The sequence below is a fragment of the Pelodiscus sinensis genome, chromosome 3 (assembly GCF_052426305.1).
Source record: "Pelodiscus sinensis isolate ZL-2025 chromosome 3, ASM5242630v1, whole genome shotgun sequence".
NCBI lineage: Eukaryota > Metazoa > Chordata > Testudines > Trionychidae > Pelodiscus > Pelodiscus sinensis.
The window spans coordinates 669,103-690,049 of record NC_143054.1 but is presented as its reverse complement, the minus strand read 5'-3'; the positions used below and the strand labels follow the sequence as shown (position 1 = coordinate 690,049).

Genomic DNA, 20,947 nt, shown 5'->3' with positions numbered 1-20,947 from the left:
ACAGCAGGCATGTGCTCAGATCTCTGCACTGTCTCCCACAGGAACAAATGACAGGACTGGAATGGATCTCCAGGGTCACTGAGTCCCCTGCTACCAGTTCATAAATGTAGTAAATCTGTCTTAAGACTTATCCGGTCACTAGCCATTACTCCTCCCACTGAAGGCTCCCTGTCAGGTTCTGAGGCCAGCTTAAGGCCTGCATCCTAATCTTCAGAGCAAGTACTAGTTAAGCCCTAGCTACAAGATTGAATTTAATCACTGAAGCCCTGTGACAGCATCGCTGCCATAGTATCCTAGAACTGGAAGGGACCTCAAGAGATCATCGAGTCCAGGCCCTTGATCTCACGGCAGGACCAAGCAGTGTCTAGATCACCACCAATAGATGCTCTTAAATATCTCCAGGAAGGGCCACTGGTGAACCAGGAAGGCGAAGAGACAACACTTCCACTGACAAAGGGCACAGGGTACTACCTCCTGGCTTCCAAAACCCTTTTGCCCCCTAGTCCTAGTAGCTGAGAGTCTGTAACTTTTCTAGTCCACAGCCCCTACACACCTGTAAATGGAGACACACTCGATCATCTCCTTGGTCTCAGCATCCTGCAGCGAGATGCCCCTCGGCGAGACTGTCAGAATCACCTTCTGGAATTTCTTGGCTCCCATGCGAGCCTGGAGACAGGGAGAGGAGAAATGACCGGTGGCACATTAGTCACTCACCTGAAGCCAGGAGGGATTCTGGCTCCTGTTACTCTCCATCATCAGCCCAGACTCTCACAGCATCCCCGCTACTAGGATTTGAGCCATAGGAAGTGGGAAAGGCTGGGCTTGGGGTTCAGGCACTGCCTTTGCAGCCAGGACTCCTGGGTTCTGTTCACACTCTGCCATGCTGCATAATCATGGGCAGATCCCTTCCCTTCCCTTCCCTGCACTGCTAGCTCCCTGTTTATGCAACAGGGTTTAAGTCACTCATTAAGCTTCCCACTGGAAAGAGCTCTGAGATCCTCAGAGAAGGGACGAGAGGCAGGCAAAGAGGGGGCCTCTCCCACACCCATGCACACAAGAAATGAGTTTTCCTCCCCAGACAGTAGGGCCTCTCCTGGCCCCCCTTCTCTGCCTGGACAGGGCCAGCTGCCACTTGACACTTGGAGGCATGTGTGACAGATACCCTCCCATGCTTTATGAAATGGACTTATGGACATGAATATACATTACTCAGAGGTGCTCTGAGTGAATTATTTTGTGTAACCCATCAATCTTCATGTCATGATCCACTGGTTTTGTTTATCTTACTCTAATGTATGTATCATTTGTGTGTGTGAAATTAGACAAATGGAGTGGGAAATAAGATGTGGGTTTCAAATGTGTGAGTGAGACACATGGAGGGTGTTACCCTCAACTGTTAAACAAGTATCCGAGGGGGAGCCGTGTTAGTCTGAATCTGCAAGAACAATGAGAAGTCCTGTGGCACCTTAGAGACTAACAGATTTATTGGAGCATGAGCTTTTGTGGGCAAAGACCCACTTCGTCAGATACATGTAGTGGAGCTTTGGTCCTTAAGTCTGAGCAGTGGTTGGTAGGGAGTGGCTTTGGCTGAGGGAGACCAGAGAGCTGGCCCAGCAGCACTGGGCAGTGGGGAGCCCCAGAGAGTGGGAAGGCGAGTGGCAATAGCTATGTCAGCACTCTGGGAGCCCCCCCCCCGAGGGGTCATCTGTGACTGCATCCCGTCAGTGTGGCTCAGGCCGCAGGACACACAGGCTGTGAGACTATGTTGGAAACAGAAGCTCAGGGGCATAGAGGCAAGGAAACAATTACTTAGCCCAGCCCCACTACTTCCATAAGCAAAGTCTCCAAATGCTGACTTTCTTCAACCCCCCTCACTAGTCAGGCAGGCAGGCAGACACTGAAGTCCAGAGAGAGGGAATCTCTTACCATAGCGATTATCCGACGGATGGCATTGGCTGCCATGTCTTCTCCTTTGGGTTTCTCCACCAGCGTCATGCCCAGGTACTTGAGTGTAAAGCCCATCCCCTCCAGCAAGGGTTCCTGCATGTCGGCCCAGTTTTCTGGGAGCTCTGCAAAGGCATAGGCCTTTGTGTGGTTACAGTGAATGATTAAATGCATGAACAGATGCCATGTGGTACCTGATGCACTGTTCCTAGCTTGCTTCTCTCCAGCGCTGTTACTATTTGCAGCTGGTGCTCTGCAGCAGAACTAATGGCACTGGGGCACTTCCATTTTCTGCAGTTCATAGAATCCTAGAGCTGGAAGAGACCTCAGGAGGTCATCAAATCCAGCCCCCTGCCCAAGGCAGGACCAATCCCAACTAAATCAACCCAGCCAGGGCTTTGTCAAGCTGAAACTTAAAAGCCTCTAGGGATGGAGATTCCACCATCGCCCTAAGTAATCCATTCCAGTGCTTCACCACCCTCCGAGTGAAATAGTTTTTCCTAATATCCAATCTAGACCTCTCCCACTGTAACTTGAGCCCATTGCTCCTTGTTCTGCCACCTGTCACTACTGCGAACAGACTCTCACCATCCTCTTTGGAACCTCCCTTCAGGAAGTTGAAGGCTGCTATCAAATCCCCCTTCACTCTTCTCTTCTGCAGACTAAACAAACCCACATTCATCAGCCTCGCCTCATAGGTCACGTGCTCCAGACCCCTAATCATTTTGGTCACCCTCCGCTGGACCCTCTTCAATGCGTCCACATCCTTTCTGGGAGGACGGGGGGGGGGATAGAGGTGTGCCCAGAACTGGACAATACTCCAGATGTGGCCTCACCAGAGCCAAATAAAGGGGAATAATCACTTCTCTAGATCTGCTGGCAGTGCTCCTCCTAATGCACCTGCAGAGACCGGCTCCCACTTTCTGCCCCTGTCCACGGAGTAGCCTCTGTCTAGGGCGAGCTCAAGCCAGCCGTGGACAAGGGCTGCTCTGGTATCCTGACTGCCCCTACTCCCCCACTGATGTCTCTGATACATGTGCCCAGTGAGCACATGGTCAGGAAACTTGTGAAGATCTAAATCTACCAAAATATGCACCAATTGCTTTAATAACAGTCTTACAAATCAGATTTTCAGCTATCACCTTGGAAATGATATTTTGTATCACAATAACACTCAGCAGCCCTGAGCACTGTATAAGCAGAAGATTGTAAACATTGGTGAAGGTACAGGCAGTCCCCGGGTTACGTACAAGATAGGGACTGTAGGTTTGTTCTTAAGTTGAATTTGTATGTAAGTCGGAACTGGTACATATTGTAGGGGAAACTCTAGCCAAACATTTTTTTTAGTTTTGGATAGCATAGGGAAAGGTTAACTCCCCTCTAGTGTTTGTTTTGCTGTCTGTTCCCCTGTTCAGAAGATTTCACATCTATTTCTGTCCCTGTGACAAACTCAGGACTAAAGGAGTAACTCATCAAATACCAAACAGCTCTGCACCATGCTTTGAGCTAATAGCTTTATTTCCACACACCACCCAGGGTTCTAGGAGGAGGGTCCTTTTTTTGCTAACACAATGAGGCCAGCACTTTGTTTGTTTTGGTGGAGTCTTTGTTTGCCCAGGGAGCCCAGCATGTATAGGGGGAGGAGGGGCGGAGAGGCTGCTTTTGTCTGCTGTTCGGCAGCCTGTTGCTCAGGGGAGGGGGCAGCCTGTTGCTGGCAGGGGGGTGCAGGGGGGGGGGGGGGCGGGGGGGGGTGGGGAGGCAGCGGGCGTGGGGAGGCACTTTTCCTCTGCCCGGCAGCTCTGTGGGACCCCAGTCGGAGCCGGCCCGAGGAGGAGGAGGATCCTAGGACCCAGGTGAGCGAGCCCCGGGAATGCTGCTGCGCATGTGCGGGAGTTGCATCACCCCGTTCGTATCTAGGGATCTGACGTAAGTCGGATCCACGTAAGTCGGGGACTGCCTGTACTAGCTAAACAGGAACATGACACAATGGTGAATATGGAACATAAGTGGGGATGAGAGAGCGAGCCGCATGTGCTGGATGTATAACTTGGAGACCAAATGAAGGAATTACTAGTCACGATCCCAAGGCAGCTTACCATGGATAAAAGTGTGATTAAAGCAAAAGGAACACACTTGTTTCTTGCCCTACTTTTCACTGTTCATGCACTTTTCACTCCCCTGCAATTCTGCTAAAACTTTCCAGGGCCTTTCCCTTCTAGGCAAAGCTCAAACTACACTTTTCCCACAGAAATGCTGCATATCTGCAAACATCTGAGCATGGGAAGAGGGGCATATGAGCAGAAACTGAGCTGGGGTCCAGGGTAATAGCTTCATATGGCATTGATTGGATAGGATCTGAACTGAGCCCTCATGGCCCACAACCCAAGGATCCAGGTTCCTGTTTCTAAGCAGGTACAAGAGGCAGAAGGCACTTAACAAGGAGAATGCTTGAAGTGCATGGCAGGCATGACTCAATGGGAGAACAGCCTTGTGCAGAGAACAGAACCATCTGGACAGAATCAGCCTTCCTGGGAAACCCACATAGTCACTTGCTTCCTGCAGTTTCTTTCCCGAGCTGAAGTGACCTTGATTCAAAAAGTAGGGCAAGAAACTGCTAGTTAGAAGAGAGAGGATTTATCTGTAAGTGAAAACTAAATATATGGGGCCAGGCTAGCAACTCTCTTTCCCCCAGACTCTCTCATATTGCTGGGCAGTCATCCCCCAGGTCAGGCTGGCTCCGTGACTATGGCCCACATCATGACTCTTCCAGCTCTGTGTGCTCCCTACCTGCATGATTATGGATCAGCGGTAGCTCATCTCTGTTGGAGTGTCAGGGTGCATCTGTGTGAGGTCGCTACCCATTACTGTGGGCTTGGTCTCATGCTGGCTCAGGCCACCTGCTAGGTTACTTTAGCTCTTCTCATTCTTTGCAGCTCTCAGGAGAGAGGAGGCTGCTGAGCTTGCACAGCTTCCTGTATCTTAGCAACATGTGCCTGCTACCACCAAGAGTTCCACTTTCATCTGCACTCTGGGGAGCTAGGGGTCTGGAAAAAAAGCACTCTACAGAGGCAGAGCAGAGCCTGGAGTACAAGGTACTTTCATCACAGCATTCAGGCTCCACACAGTCTCCTCCTGAAAACAGCCAGGCCTGCCCACCCCCATCTGAGAGCATAAAGCCCCCTTCTCAAGAGACACAGGCCAAGCCACTAAGAGCAAGGAAAGAGTAGCTTCATCATTCAACTCCCCAGCTCTGTTCTTCAATGCCCCTTCTCCATCACAGCCCCCTCCCCTTTTACCACCCCCATTGCTCCACTCAGCTCTCCCTACTCAAGGCCCCTTGCACAGTCAACATCTCCCTCTTCCTCTTGACCAGCCAACAAGCAGCCCTAGACTGGAAACACATGTTGGTTCCTCATTGGTACAGTTACCAATCCAGCAGCAGCTTCCCCCCTCCCCCCGCTTTGCTGTGCATCCCTGAACATCTCACACACCTCGAGGGAGACCTGCTGTCAAGACCTCATTCACCTCAAGCCACAGGTCATTGTGGTCTTTGAGTGAGGAGACAGCAGCATTTGGAGAGATGCCCACTGCCCCTTTTACTCACTGCCCAATAATCTGAGTGCAGGGTCATCTCTGACTGCAGAGAGAAGCAGGGATCCCAAACTAGTATTTCAGGATCCAAGTGTCAGTGCTACAGACACTCCTACTTTATGAGATTGGGGCCCAGACTCATAGTGTATCTGCAGCCTGGCAGCCATGCTTAGACCCTAGCCCCTGCGAGCTAGGGATATGGGCCACAGTCACTCATTCCCCAGCACTGCCATGGCTACCCCCTGCCCCTAGGGCACCTGGCACTCACTGCCCCCACCTGAGCTGGAGGAGAAGGAAGGACCCATATATCAAGACTCTACTGGGCCCCACAACCCTGCCTGCTGCTTTCATCTCCTCGATGTCCCACCCCAGCTCCACCCTTACCAGCCTCACCTGAGTGAAAGAAAAAGGAGCTGCACTAGCATGATTCAACCTGCAAGTCCAAGTCTGTACTCTCACTGCCTCCCACCCTCAGCACACCCACCCCACCCCGCCCTCACCTCAGCACCCCCACCTTCTCCTCAGTACCCCCACCCCGCCCTCACCTCAGCACCCCACTCCCCACCCCGCCCTCACCTCAGTACCCCCACCCCACCTTCACCTCAGCACCCCACTCCACCCCGCCCTCACCTCAGTACCCCCACCCCAACCTTCACCTTCACCTCAGCACCCCACCCCGCCCTCACCTCAGCACCCCCACCCCACCCCGCCCCACCTTCACCTCAGTACCCCCGCCCCGCCCTCACCTCAGTACCCCCACCCCGCCCCGCCCCACCTTCACCTCAGTACCCCACCCCACCCCGACCTCAGTACACCCACCCCGCCCCGCCCTCACCTCAGCACCCCCACCCCACCCCCCACCCCACCCCGCCCCACCTTCACCTCAGTACCCCCGCCCCGCCCTCACCTCAGCACCCCCACCCCCCACCCCGCCCCACCTTCACCTCAGTACCCCCGCCCCGCCCCCCCGCCCCGCCCCCACCTTCACCTCAGTACCCCCACCCCGCCCTCACCTCAGCACCCCCACCTCCACCTTCACCTCAGCACCCCGCCTTGTCCCTCCCTCACTCACTGCGGTGCCAGCAGAGCCCCAGGCCGTGACGGGCGAGACGCGGGCTCCGCAGCACGGCCCGGCCCGCCGCCCGCAGCGCCTCCATCCCCGCGGCTCGGGCGGGGCCGCAGGCAGCGCGCGCTCCCCCACAGGGCCCCGGAACACGCTGGGGGCGGGCGATCCCGCGCGCAACTGGCTGCGAGGGCGGGGCCTGCTGCCAGAGAGCCTGGCCATGGGCGGGGCTTGCGTCGGAGGGCGGGACTTCGCGTCAGAGAGAGGCGGGCCTTGTGGGTGTGGCTAAGCAGCGGGAGGGCGGAGTCTAGTCATAATCCCTCCGCCGCCCTGAGGCGTCGCCCGGTTCGGCGCATGCGCGATGCAGGTCGGGCCCTGTGACGTAGTTTGTGCGCTAGGTGTGCGCGTGTCGTCTGTTGCTTGAGGGCGGCGGGCTGTTACCGGGGCAACGAGCAGAGGCGGGAGACGCGGAGCCGGACCGGGCCCGGGCCTAGCGCGCGGGCTGCCCTGGGATGCAGCTGCGGCACGTGCGGACGCTGCTCACCCCCCAGGTGAGCCCCCCGGGCAGCTGCGGGCGGACCCGGGAGTCCGCGGCCCTAAGGGTGGGGGCGGGGCTAAGACCTGGCCCTGCGGAATATGGTCGCTTAGGGGCCTGTGGAACTCCCTGCCGCGGGACGGGGTAAGGCCCGAGGCAGCTGGAGAGCCCGCCTGGGCCCCCCCGGAGACCGGCCCCGCCCCCCGAGGCAGCTGGAGAGCCCGCCTGGGCCCCCCCGGAGACCGGCCCCCCCCCCCGAGGCAGCTGGAGAGCCCGCCTGGGCCCCCCCGGAGACCGGCCCCCCCCCCGAGGCAGCTGGAGAGCCCGCCTGGGCCCCCCCGGAGACCGGCCCCGCCCCCCGAGGCAGCTGGAGAGCCCGCCTGGGCCCCCCCGGAGACCGGCCCCCCCCCCCCCCCCCCGAGGCAGCTGGAGAGCCCGCCTGGGTCCCCCCCCGGAGACCGGCCCCCCCCCCCCCCCCCCGAGGCAGCTGGAGAGCCCGCCCGGGTCCCCCCGGAGACCGGCCCCGCCCCCCGAGGCAGCTGGAGAGCCCGCCTGGGCCCCCCCGGAGACCGGCCCCGCCCCCCGAGGCAGCTGGAGAGCCCGCCTGGGTCCCCCCGGAGACCGGCCCCGCCCCCCGAGGCAGCTGGAGAGCCCGCCTGGGTCCCCCCCGGAGACCGGCCCCGCCCCCCGAGGCAGCTGGAGAGCCCGCCTGGGTCCCCCCCGGAGACCGGCCCCGCCCCCCGAGGCAGCTGGAGAGCCCGCCTGGGTCCCCCCGGAGACCGGCCCCGCCCCCCGAGGCAGCTGGAGAGCCCGCCTGGGCCCCCCCGGAGACCGACCCCCCCCCCCGAGGCAGCTGGAGAGCCCGCCTGGGTCCCCCCCGGAGACCGGCCCCGCCCCCCCCGAGGCAGCTGGAGAGCCCGCCTGGGCCCCCCCGGAGACCGGCCCCGCCCCCCGAGGCAGCTGGAGAGCCCGCCTGGGTCCCCCCGGAGACCGGCCCCGCCCCCCGAGGCAGCTGGAGAGCCCGCCTGGGTCCCCCCCGGAGACCGGCCCCGCCCCCCGAGGCAGCTGGAGAGCCCGCCTGGGTCCCCCCCCCCCCCCGGAGACCGGCCCCGCCCCCCGAGGCAGCTGGAGAGCCCGCCTGGGTCCCCCCCGGAGACCGGCCCCGCCCCCCGAGGCAGCTGGAGAGCCCGCCCGGGTCCCCCCGGAGACCGGCCCCGCCCCCCGAGGCAGCTGGAGAGCCCGCCCGGGTCCCCCCGGAGACCGGCCCCGCCCCCCGAGGCAGCTGGAGAGCCCGCCCGGGTCCCCCCGGAGACCGGCCCCGCCCCCCGAGGCAGCTGGAGAGCCCGCCCGGTCCCCCCCGGAGACCGGCCCCGCCCCCCGAGGCAGCTGGAGAGCCCGCCCGGGCCCCCCCGGAGACCGGCCCCGCCCCCCGAGGCAGCTGGAGAGCCCGCCCGGGCCCCCCCGGAGACCGGCCCCGCCCCCCGAGGCAGCTGGAGAGCCCGCCTGGGTCCCCCCGGAGACCGGCCCCGCCCCCCGAGGCAGCTGGAGAGCCCGCCTGGGTCCCCCCCGGAGACCGGCCCCGCCCCCCGAGGCAGCTGGAGAGCCCGCCCGGGTCCCCCCGGAGACCGGCCCCGCCCCCCCGAGGCAGCTGGAGAGCCCGCCCGGGTCCCCCCGGAGACCGGCCCCGCCCCCCGAGGCAGCTGGAGAGCCCGCCCGGGTCCCCCCGGAGACCGGCCCCGCCCCCCGAGGCAGCTGGAGAGCCCGCCCGGGTCCCCCCGGAGACCGGCCCCGCCCCCCGAGGCAGCTGGAGAGCCCGCCCGGTCCCCCCCGGAGACCGGCCCCGCCCCCCGAGGCAGCTGGAGAGCCCGCCCGGGCCCCCCCGGAGACCGGCCCCGCCCCCCGAGGCAGCTGGAGAGCCCGCCCGGGCCCCCCCGGAGACCGGCCCCGCCCCCCGAGGCAGCTGGAGAGCCCGCCCGGGCCCCCCCGGAGACCGGCCCCGCCCCCCGAGGCAGCTGGAGAGCCCGCCCGGGCCCCCCCGGAGACCGGCCCCGCCCCCCGAGGCAGCGGAGAGCCCGCCCGGGCCCCCCCGGAGACCGGCCCCCCCCCCCCCCGAGGCAGCTGGAGAGCCCGCCTGGGCCCCCCCGGAGACCGACCCCCCCCCCGAGGCAGCTGGAGAGCCCGCCTGGGTCCCCCCCGGAGACCGGCCCCGCCCCCCGAGGCAGCTGGAGAGCCCGCCTGGGTCCCCCCGGAGACCGGCCCCGCCCCCCGAGGCAGCTGGAGAGCCCGCCCGGGTCCCCCCGGAGACCGGCCCCGCCCCCCCGAGGCAGCTGGAGAGCCCGCCTGGGTCCCCCCCGGAGACCGGCCCCGCCCCCCGAGGCAGCTGGAGAGCCCGCCCGGGTCCCCCCGGAGACCGGCCCCCCCCCCCGAGGCAGCTGGAGAGCCCGCCTGGGCCCCCCCGGAGACCGGCCCCGCCCCCCGAGGCAGCTGGAGAGCCCGCCTGGGTCCCCCCGGAGACCGGCCCCGCCTCCCGAGGCAGCTGGAGAGCCCGCCTGGGCCCCCCCGGAGACCGGCCCCGCCCCCCGAGGCAGCTGGAGAGCCCGCCTGGGTCCCCCCGGAGACCGGCCCCGCCCCCCGAGGCAGCTGGAGAGCCCGCCCGGGCCCCCCCGGAGACCGGCCCCGCCCCCCGAGGCAGCGGAGAGCCCGCCCGGGCCCCCCCGGAGACCGGCCCCCCCCCCCCCCGAGGCAGCTGGAGAGCCCGCCTGGGTCCCCCCCGGAGACCGGCCCCGCCCCCCGAGGCAGCTGGAGAGCCCGCCCGGGTCCCCCCGGAGACCGGCCCCGCCCCCCGAGGCAGCTGGAGAGCCCGCCTGGGCCCCCCCGGAGACCGGCCCCGCCCCCCGAGGCAGCTGGAGAGCCCGCCTGGGTCCCCCCGGAGACCGGCCCCGCCTCCCGAGGCAGCTGGAGAGCCCGCCTGGGCCCCCCCGGAGACCGGCCCCGCCCCCCGAGGCAGCTGGAGAGCCCGCCTGGGTCCCCCCGGAGACCGGCCCCGCCCCCCGAGGCAGCTGGAGAGCCCGCCTGGGTCCCCCCGGAGACCGGCCCCGCCCCCCGAGGCAGCTGGAGAGCCCGCCTGGGCCCCCCCGGAGACCGGCCCCGCCCCCCGAGGCAGCTGGAGAGCCCGCCTGGGCCCCCCCGGAGACCGGCCCCGCCCCCCGAGGCAGCTGGAGAGCCCGCCTGGGCCCCCCCGGAGACCGGCCCCCCCCCCCGAGGCAGCTGGAGAGCCCGCCTGGGCCCCCCCGGAGACCGGCCCCGCCCCCCGAGGCAGCTGGAGAGCCCGCCTGGGCCCCCCCGGAGACCGGCCCCGCCCCCCGAGGCAGCTGGAGAGCCCGCCTGGGCCCCCCCGGAGACCGGCCCCGCCCCCCGAGGCAGCTGGAGAGCCCGCCTGGGCCCCCCCGGAGACCGGCCCCGCCCCCCGAGGCAGCTGGAGAGCCCGCCTGGGTCCCCCCGGAGACCGGCCCCGCCCCCCGAGGCAGCTGGAGAGCCCGCCTGGGTCCCCCCGGAGACCGGCCCCGCCCCCCGAGGCAGCTGGAGAGCCCGCCTGGGTCCCCCCGGAGACCGGCCCCGCCCCCCGAGGCAGCTGGAGAGCCCGCCCGGGTCCCCCCGGAGACCGGCCCCGCCCCCCGAGGCAGCTGGAGAGCCCGCCTGGGCCCCATCCACCGAGACCGGCCCCCCCCCCCCCCCCCGAGGTAGCTGGAGAACCCGCCTGGGCCCCCCCCCCCCGGAGACCTGCCCCGCCCCCTGACGTAGCTGGAGAACCCGCCTGCCCCCCCCCCCCCGAGAACATCCCCGCCCCCTGAGGCAGCTGAGGGACCGCCCCCCCCCCCCCGAGACCGGCCCCGCCCCCTGAGGTAGCTGTAGAACCCGCCTGGGCCCCCCCTCTGAGACCGCCCCCCCCCCCCCGAGGTAGCTGGAGAACCTGCCTGGGCCCCCCCCTCTGAGACCCCCCCCCCCCCCGAGGTAGCTGGAGAACCTGCCTGGGCCCCCCCTGGAGACCGGCCTCGCCCCCTGAGGCAACTGAGGGACCTGCCTGGGCGCCACCCACCCCCAGAGGCAGCTGGCACTGGGCCCTCTTGGGGCTGCTCAAGACTAGTGACAGGTTTCTCCCAGGATGGTGCTGCCAAGGTCACCTGCATGGCTTGGTCATACAACAACGCCAAGTTCGCTGTCTGCACCGTGGACAGGGTCGTGCTTCTGTATGATGAGCATGGAGAAAGAAGAGACAAATTCTCTACCAAGCCTGCTGATGCCAAGGTAAGGAGACTGTTTCTTTCCATGTGACCAGGCACACTGTGTGCGCTAGGGCTGAGAGACACTGCAGGGTGGATTTTTGCAGTAGCAGAGCAACTCGGAAGTTGTTCCATACTTCTCAGAGGGCTCCTAGCAGCTTGAAATGTTATGCCGTATTCTGCTTAGTCCTAAAGCACAGCCCCAACTGTTGTGTACAAATATATGGCCCCTATGCCACTGTAAAGAGAATTGGGGAGGGAATGTTCAAGAAATGTTCTGTATAATTACTTCTGGTTATACACAAATGCTAGAAATCTAAATAGCAAAATGGGTGAACTGAAGTGCCTAGTTTTAAAGGAGGATATTGATATACTAGGCATCACAGAAGCTTGGTGGAATGAGGACCACCAATGGGACACAATCATACCAGGGTACAAAATCTATCAGAAGGACAGAACAGGTCATGCTGGTGTGGAAGTGGCACCATATATGAAAGAAAATGAAGTAAAAATCTTAAATGAACCAAAATGTTCCATAGAATCTCTTTGGGTAGTAGTTCCATGCTCCAATAATAAGAATATAGCTGTATGGATATATTGACCACCTGCTCAAGACCGAGATAGTGACTATGAAGTGCTAAGGGATATTAGAGGGGCTATCAAATTAAAAAACTCGATAATAGCAGGGGATTTCAGCTATCCCCATATTGACTGGGTACACGTCATCTCAGGACGGGATGCAGAGATAAAATTTCTTGATACCTTAAATGATTGCTTCTTGGAGCAGCTGGTTCTGGAACCCACAAGGGGAGAGGCTATTCTTGATTTAGTCCTGAGTGGAGCACAGGGTCTGGTTCAAGAGGTAAATATAACTGGACTGCTTGGAAATAGTGACCATAAAGTAATAACATTGCTGGCCTGGGTCATCTTGCTCACATTGGCCCACCCTCATTCCATAGATCCTAAGGCCAGCAAGAACCACTGTGGTCATGTAGTCTGGCCTGTAGACCACATGCCAGAGAACGTCCCTAGACTGATTCCTAGGACAGAGCTTTAGAAACACATCCAGTCTTGATTGGAAAATTGTCAGTGACAGAGACTACACCATGACTCTTGGGAAGTTCCAGTGGTTAGTTACTCTCATTAACCACCCTGCTAGATGTTGAATGTAGGAGCAATGACCCACAGCCACGTGCCTGGAAGCACTAGATCAGTGTAGTCCATAACTGCAGGAAGCTCACACCATGAAGGTGGATAGGAATGGGTTTGGCTTGTATCCTGTATGGGCCTTTACATCACTGACGGGGCTGACCTGTGACCCTTACTCTGAGTCTGTCTTGAGGTTTTTCTGGGACATGTTTTATTAACTTCATCCTCAGTTCATGTTTCCTTCCTTCTGCTCTCCCCAGTATGGCAGGAAGAGTTACGTGGTGAAAGGCATGGCGTTCTCTCCTGACTCCACCAAAATTGCCATTGGACAAACAGACAACATCATTTACGTCTATAAGATCGGAGAGGATTGGTGAGCTCCTTGATGTATTGTCCCTGTGTGTGTGGTGCCCCCTTTCTGCCAGTGCCGCAGGCTGTTTGGAAATGTACAGTGTGTTCTTCACACTCAGGGTTTTTGCCCTAGTGTTTAGCCAGATCTCTCACTCACTTGCTCTCACCTCCCCTTCAAATCATGTCGTACTCAACGCTGAACTGTAGTCCCCAGTTTTTCCCTGGTTACACTGAGTGGTTCTGTCCAAGAGCATAAAAGTTCTTCAAGTGCAACCTGCCAGATCCTTGCTGCGTGTATGCCAGCTGGAAGTCTGGAGGAGTAGATCATAGGGCTCGTGTGCACCCTTTCTACTTCTCTGTGCCCTCTGACTCTTGCAGGGGCCTTATAAGGAGAGCAGACACGTCTGCTCCTCATTTGGAGGGACAGTTGGGAGCAATCAGAATTCAGCTCCCTTTTGCAGAAGTTTGGCATTTCTCAGTGCTATACGAATGACAGGGATCTTCAGCCCCCTCAGGCATATTGTTTTGTCTCATGGCTTGCTTGTGCCTTTCCTGCTCCACTGCAGGCTGTAACATTTAACTGGTTAACTGAATAAGTGGGATCCTGGATGGGACACCCCCCAGCCCAGCTGGAACAGTCCCCAGCGCACAGGGCTCCAAGCCAGCTCCTGGCCAAGGTGCATGGGGCAGGCTGCCGGTTGGCAGATCAATCATAGAATCATAGAATCATAGGACTGGAAGGGACCTCGAGAGGTCATCGAGTCCAGCACCCCGCCCTCAAGGCAGGACCAAGCTCCGTCTACACCATCCCTGACAGATGTCTATCTAACCTGTTCTTAAATATCTCCAGAGAGGGAGATTCCACCACCTCCCTTGGCAATTTATTCCAATATTTGACCACCCTGACAGTTAGGAATTTTTTCCTAATGTCCAATCTAAACCTCCCCTGCTGCACTTTAAGCCCATTACTCCTTGTCCTGTCCTCAGAAACCAAGAGGAACACATTTTCTCCTTCCTCCTTGTGACACCCTTTTAGATATTTGAAAGCCGCTATCATGTCCCCCCTTAATCTTCTTTTTTCCAAACTAAACAAGCCCAGTTCATGAAGCCTGGCTTCATAGGTCATGTTCTCTAAACCTTTAATCATTCTTGTCGCTCTTCTCTGTACCCTTTCCAATTTCTCCACATCTTTCTTGAAATGTGGCGCCCAGAACTGGACACAGTACTCCAGCTGAGGCCTAACTAGTGCAGAGTAGAGCGGCAGAATGACTTCACGAGTTTTGCTTACAACACACCTGTTAATACAACCTAGAATCATATTTGCTTTTTTTGCAACAGCATCACACTGTTGACTCATATTCAACTTGTGGTCCACTATGACCCCTAGATCCCTTTCTGCCACGCTCCTTCCTAGACAGTCGCTTCCCATCTTGTATGTATGGAACTGATTGTTCCTTCCTAAGTGGAGCACTTTGCATTTCTCTTTATTAAACCTCATCCTGTTTACCTCCGACCATTTCTCTAACTTGCTAAGGTCATTCTGAATTATGTCCCTATCCTCCAAAGAAGTCGCAACCCCACCCAGTTTGGTATCATCTGCAAACTTAATAAGCGTACTCTCTATCCCAATATCTACATCATTGATGAAGATATTGAACAGTATGGGTCCCAAAACAGACCCTTGAGGAACTCCACTTGTTATCCCTTTCCAGCAGGATTTAGAACCGTTAACAACCACTCTCTGACTACGGTTATCCAGCCAATTGTGCACCCACCTTATCGTGGCCCTATCTAAGTTATATTTGTCTAGTTTATCAATAAGAATATCATGCGAGACCGTATCAAATGCCTTACTAAAAGTCTAGGTATATGACATCCACCGCTTGTCCCTTATCCACAAGGCTCGTTATCTTATCAAAGAAAGCTATCAGATTAGTTTGGCATGACTTGTTCTTCACAAACCCATGCTGGCTATTCCCTATCACTTTATTACCTTCCAAGTGTTTGCATATGATTTCCTTAATTACCTGCTCCATTATCTTCCCTGGGACAGACGTTAAACTGACCGGTCTATAGTTTCCTGGGTTGTTCTTATTCCCCTTTTTATAGATGGGCACAATATTTGCCCTTTTCCAGTCTTCTGGAATCTCCCCTGTCTGCCATGATTTTTCAAAGATCATAGCTAAAGGCTCAGATACCTCCTCTATCAGCTCCTTGAGTATCCTGGGATGCATTTCATCAGGACCTGGTGACTTGCTGACATCTAACTTTCCTAAGTGATTTTTAACTTGTAATTTGTGTATCCTATCTTCTAAACTTACCCTCTCTCTGCTTGTATTCACTACGTTAGGCACACCTCCAGACTTCTCGGTGAAGACCGAAACAAAGAAGTCATTGAGCATCTCCGCCATTTCCAAGTTTCCTGTTACTGCTTCTCCCTCCTCACTAAGCAGTGGGCCTACCCTGTCCTTGGTCTTCCTCTTGCTTTTAATGTATTTATAAAAGGTCTTCTTGTTTCCCTTTATGCCTGTAGCTAATTTGATCTCATTTTGTGCCTTTGCCTTTCTAATCTTGCCCCTGCATTCCCGTGTTGCTTGCCTATATTCATCCTTTGTTATTTGTCCTAGTTTCCATTTTTTATGAGACTCCTTTTTTATTTTGAGATTGTGCAAGATCTCCTTGTTAAGCCAAGCTGGTCTTTTGCCATATTTTCTATCTTTCCTACACAGCGGAATTGTTTGCTTTTGGGCCCTTAACAACGTCCCTTTGAAATACTTCCAACTCTCCTCAGTTGTTTTTCCCTTCAGTCTTGCTTCCCATGGGACCTTACCTACAAGTTCTCTGAGCTTATCAAAATCTGCCTTCCTGAAATCCATTACCTCAATTGTGCTGGTCTCCCTTCTACCTTTCCTTAAGATCATGAACTCTATTATTTCGTGATCACTGTCCCCTATACTGTCTTCCACTTTCAAGTTCTCAACTAGTTCCTCCCTATTTGTTAAAACCAAATCCAGAACAGCTTCTCCTCTGGTAGCTTTTTCAACCTTCTGAAACAGAAAGTTGTCTCCAATGCAGTCCAGAAACTTATTGGATAGCCTGTGCCTCGCTGTGTTAGTTTCCCAACATATGTCTGGATAGTTGAAGTCCCCCATCACCACCAAATCTTGGGCTTTGGATAGTTTTGTTAATTGTTTAAAAAAGGCCTCATCCACCTCTTCCACCTGGCTAGGTGGCCTGTAGTAGACTCCTAGCATGATATCACCCTTGTTTTTTACCCCTTTTAGCTTAATCCAGAGACTCTCTACACAGCTATCTCCTACATTCATCTCCACTTCAGTCCAAGTGTGTACATTTTTAATATACAAGGCAACCCCTCCTCCCTTTTTTCCCTGTCTGTCCTTCCTGAGCAAGCCATACCCTTCCATACCAACATTCCAATCATGCGTCCCATCCCACCAGGTTTCTGTAATACCAATGGTATCATAGTTGTATTTATTGGTTAGCAATTCCAGTTCTTCCTGCTTATTACCCATACTTCTCGCATTTGTATATAGGCATCTAAGATACTGATTTGATCTTGCCTCCCTGTTGTGCCCTGACCCTCCTTTCTCCTTGCCATTATAGGCCGTAGTCCCCCCCATTTCCAACCCATCTCCCAGTCCCGCACATTCAGCACTTACCTGTGGGCTTTGCTCACCTGCCCCCGACAAACCTAGTTTAAAGCCCTCCTCACAAGGTTAGCCAGTCTGTGTCCAAACAAGGCCTTCCCGCTCCTGGAAAGGTGAACTCCATCTCCGCCAAGCAGTCCTTCCTGAAAGAGCACCCCGTGATCAAGGAAGCCGAATCCCTCCTGGTGACACCATCGTCGCAGCCAGGCATTCACCTCCAGAGTGCACCTCTCTCTGCCCGGGCCCCTACCTTTGACAGGAAGGATAGAAGAGAATACCACCTGCGCTCCAAACTCCTTCACCAGTACTCCCAAAGCCCTGTAGTCACACTTGATCCGCTCAGTGTCACACCTGGCAGTATCATTTGTGCCCACGTGGATGAGTAGCATGGGGTAGTAGTCAGAGGGCCGGATAATCCTCGACAATGCCTCCGTAACATCTCGGATACGGGCCCCTGGCAGACAGCATACCTCTCGAGATGAGCTGTCAGGGCGACAGATGGGTGCCTCCGTTCCCCTCAGAAGAGAGTCTCCAACCACCACTACCCTACGTTTCCTCCTCGCAGTGGTGGCAGGAGACTGCTCAACCTTGGTGGTGCAAGGCCTGGTCTCCTCCACTGTGGGGGGTGACTCCTTGTCTCCTGCTGAAAGTAAAGTGTAACGGTTATGTAACACAGTGGGAGGGTTAGGAGCAGGAGTGGAACACTGCCTGCTGCCGGAAGTAACCAGCTGCCAGTGCTCACCCTGCACCACCGCCTCCTCCATACGTGGCTGGTCAATAGTCCCACATCCTACGACAGTGACCTCCGTGGACTCCACAGGAATACTATCCAGGAATTCCTCATGGCTTCGAATGCTCCTCAGCCTGGCCACCTCCTCCTGTAGCTCTCCCACCTGCTGCCTGAGAGATTCCACCAGCAGGCACCTTTCACAATGGTTGTCTCCCCCAGCCTGGAGATCACTCAGTGGGAATTGCAAGCCACAAATACAGCAAGACCACACCAGGACCTGGGTAGAGGCATCCATGCTCAGGTTCTCTGTCTGGATACAGGCACAGGTGGAGGAGACAGGAGAAGTACTGGCACAAGCGCTACGGGTCTTCATCACCATCAGTCACTCCCTCTGCTCAACTCCCTCTTCAACTCCCCTGTCTGCAGTCCCCTGTCCACTTCGCTCCCCTGGTCGCACTGCTCTAGCTTTTTAAAGCCTGCTTGCCTAGGTCAGGCCTGCCCCCTTCTGAGTCACACAGGGGAAGGCTGAGCCTGAGGCTAATCAGAGGCAATCAAGGGAACAATGGCAGGCTCTCAGTCCCAACTGCCACAGAAGCTGAAACTGAAACTGCTAGCACTCACCTGGAATCAGACTCAATTCACACTTCAAACTGTAAAATTCAAACAGTCAGGCACACACACACACACTCACACCACAGCTTGTACTCTCACCGGGTAGCCTCTTCGGCGGTGGGGTCGCTTTGCTCTCCCTCTTCAACTCCCCTGTCTGCAGTCCCCTGTCCGCTTCGCAGATGTGTATGGGGACCTGGTAGGGCTGGAGCTTCTTTCCACCTGCAGCAGGCCACCGAGGGGGGACTGCCACCAGGGAACTGGTTAACTGTTACCCGATAAGCAGCAAGCAGTAAGGGTGATGCTCACTGGGTAATCTGTTACTTATTCACATCCCTAGTAGTAATGTGGCAGAAGTCACATCCCTCCTCTCTCAAGCTGTGACTCCTGCAAATCATATGTAGATCAGCCACGTTCTCCTGCGTATGCTGAGGTAAGGAAATGGGCACGTGCACAGCCCCAATGGATGTTGCTGTTTGAGAGATGTGCTGATGCATGCAGGACACATACGTCCCCTGCCTATGGATCTCTGGAGTCTGTTGCTTATGAGAACTACAGTTGTTCTGGCAAGTAACTGGTTTAAAGTGCTACATTGTCCTGCATTTTGGTTTAAAGACCTGCTTCTTCCCTTTCCTTGAGGGTCTGCTCTCCTGCCTGTGGTTCTAGGGAGCTGTTTGGGCACCACTTTCTCTCTCTGCAGGGAGATGTTCCTGTTGCCTCATGAAAGCTCCTACAGAGAGTAAGAGAATTCTGTGCCTGCTTAGTGTCCAGACTCACTGCCATGAGACCATGTAGCAGGGGAGAGACCCAAACAACAGCCTAAGTCGCAAGGCTGCTTTCAATGGTAATAACTATAAATTAGCCATTTTTTAAATAAATTCATAGAGTCCAAGGCCAGAAGAGACCTCTGTGGTCATCTAGTCTGACTTCCTGTATAACACATGCCAGGGACCTGCCCCCAAATAATTCCTAGAACAGATATTTTAGAAAAGCATCCAGGCTTGATGGACAGCTTGCCTGCGATAATAATCCACCATGACATTTGGTAATTTTCTCGATGGTTAATTACTCTCACTATTAACAAATAAGTCTTCCAACACCTGCATCTGGTTAGAGCTTTCTCTGAAGATCCCATTATCAAATGCTTGTTCCCTGTTGAGGTACTTATAGACTCTAATCAAGTGACTTCTTAATCTTCCTTTTGTTAAGCTAAATAGATTGAGCTCCATGAGTCTGTCACTGTGTGGCAGGTTTTCCAGTCATAGACTCCTAGAATCCCAGGGCTGGAAGAGATTATTGAGTCCAGTCCTCTGACCAAAGCAGGACCTCCAACTTCAACACCTTCCTAATAACATAGTTTTTCCTAATATCCAACCTAGACCCGCCCCTCTCCCCCCAAGGTCTTGAGATCATTGCTCCTTGTTCTGCCACCCGTCACTACTGTGAACAGCCTTTCTCCATCCTCTTTGGAACCTCCTTCAGTAAGTTGAAGGCTGCTATCAAATCCCCCCTCACTCTTCTCTCCTGCATACTAAATAAGCCCAAATCCCTCAGCCTCTCCTCATAGGTCATGTGCTCTAGCCCCCTAGTCATTTTGGTCGCCCTCCACTGGACCCTCTCCAATGCGTCCACGTCCTTTCTGTGGTGGGGGACCCAGAACTGGACTCAGTACTCCAGATGTGGCCTCACCAGAGCTGAATAAAGGGGAATAATCACTTTTCTAGGTCTGCTGGCAATGCTCCTCTTAATGCACCCCAATATGCCATTAGCCTTCTTGGCTACAAGGGCACACTGTTGACTTATATCCAGCTTCTCATCCACTTGTTGAAGCAAAGGCTGACCAGGACAGTGATACTGACATTGAAATGCTGAGGGAGATTAGAGAGGCTACCAAAATAGAGAACTCTATAATAATGGGGGATTTTAATTACCCCCATATTGACTGGATATACGTCACCTCAGGAAGAGAAGCAGAGAGAAAATTTCTCAATGGCTTAAATGACTGCTTCTTGGAGCAGCTGGTGCAGGAACCCACAAGGGGAAAGGCAATTCTCGATTTAGTCCTGAGTGGAGTGCAGGATCAGGTCCAGGAAATAACCGTTACAGGACCGCTTGGGAATAGTGACCATAAAATAATAACATTCAACATTCCTCTGGTGGGAAGAACACCTCAGCAGTCCAGCACCCTGGCATTTAATTTCAAAAAGGGGAATTACACAAAAATGAGGAGGTTAGTTAAACAGAAATTAAAAGGCACAGTGACTAGAGCCAAATCCCTGAAAGCTGCATGGAAACTTTTTAAAGACACCATAATAGAGGCCCAACTTAAATGTATACCCCAAGTTAAAAAACATAGCAAGAGACCTAAAACAGTGTCACCGTGGCTTAACCACCATGTAAAAGAAGCAGTGAGGGACAAAAATGTATCTTTTAAGAAGTGGAAGTCCAATCCTAGTGAGATAAATAGAAAGGAACATAAACACTGTCAAATCAAGTGTAAAAATGTAATAAGAAAAGTAAAAAAAGATTTTGAGGAACAGCTAGCCAAAAACTCAAAAAGAAATAACAAAATGTTAAGTACATTATAAGCAGGAAGCCTGCTAAAAAACCTGTGCGTCCCCTAGATGATCAAGCTATAAAAGGAGCAATCAAGGCCGATAAAGCCATTGCAGAGAAACTAAATGATTTCTTTGCTTCAATCTTCACGGCTGAGGACGTTGGGGAGATTCCCAAATCTGCACTGTCCTTTGTGGGTGGTGAATCTGAGGAACTGTCCCGGATTGAAGTGTCATTAGAGGAGGTTTTGGAACAAATAGAAAAACTTAATGTTAACAAATCTCCGGGACCAGATGGCATTCATCCAAGGGTTCTAAAAGAACTCAAATGGGAAATTGCTGAGCTATTATCTGTAGTTTGTAACCTATCCTTTAAATCGGCTTCCGTACCTAATGACTGGAAGGTAGCCAACGTGACACCAATATTCAAAAAGGGCTCTAGAGGCGATCCTGGCAATTACAGACCGTTAAG

The 20,947-nt window shown here is 56.5% G+C and overlaps 2 protein-coding genes across 5 annotated transcripts in view; one reads left to right on the top strand and one right to left on the bottom strand.

The window, feature by feature from the left end:
* LOC102451466 (low density lipoprotein receptor adapter protein 1) overlaps positions 1 to 6,817 on the bottom strand; it is a 46,136-nt gene extending 39,319 nt beyond the window's left edge. Inside the window, exons 1-3 of one of the 4 annotated variants that reach the window (XM_089776939.1) lie at positions 6,608 to 6,817; positions 1,927 to 2,069; positions 554 to 666 (exon numbers count right to left, since the gene is read on the bottom strand). In XM_089776939.1, coding sequence (XP_089633065.1) covers positions 554 to 666; positions 1,927 to 2,069; positions 6,608 to 6,692 — 341 coding nt within the window. In that variant the 5' untranslated portion in view covers positions 6,693 to 6,817. The remainder of the gene's footprint in view (positions 1 to 553; positions 667 to 1,926; positions 2,070 to 6,607) is intronic. The other 3 variants (XM_089776937.1, XM_089776936.1, XM_089776938.1) reach the window with 3 other exon arrangements.
* A 144-nt stretch (positions 6,818 to 6,961) lies between these two features.
* Positions 6,962 to 20,947, top strand: part of IFT172 (intraflagellar transport 172) — a 178,238-nt gene continuing 164,252 nt past the window's right edge. The window contains exons 1-3 of the mRNA XM_089776934.1: positions 6,962 to 7,149; positions 11,295 to 11,438; positions 12,823 to 12,935. Of these exons, the coding sequence (XP_089633060.1) occupies positions 7,111 to 7,149; positions 11,295 to 11,438; positions 12,823 to 12,935 (296 nt within the window). The 5' untranslated portion in view covers positions 6,962 to 7,110. The remainder of the gene's footprint in view (positions 7,150 to 11,294; positions 11,439 to 12,822; positions 12,936 to 20,947) is intronic.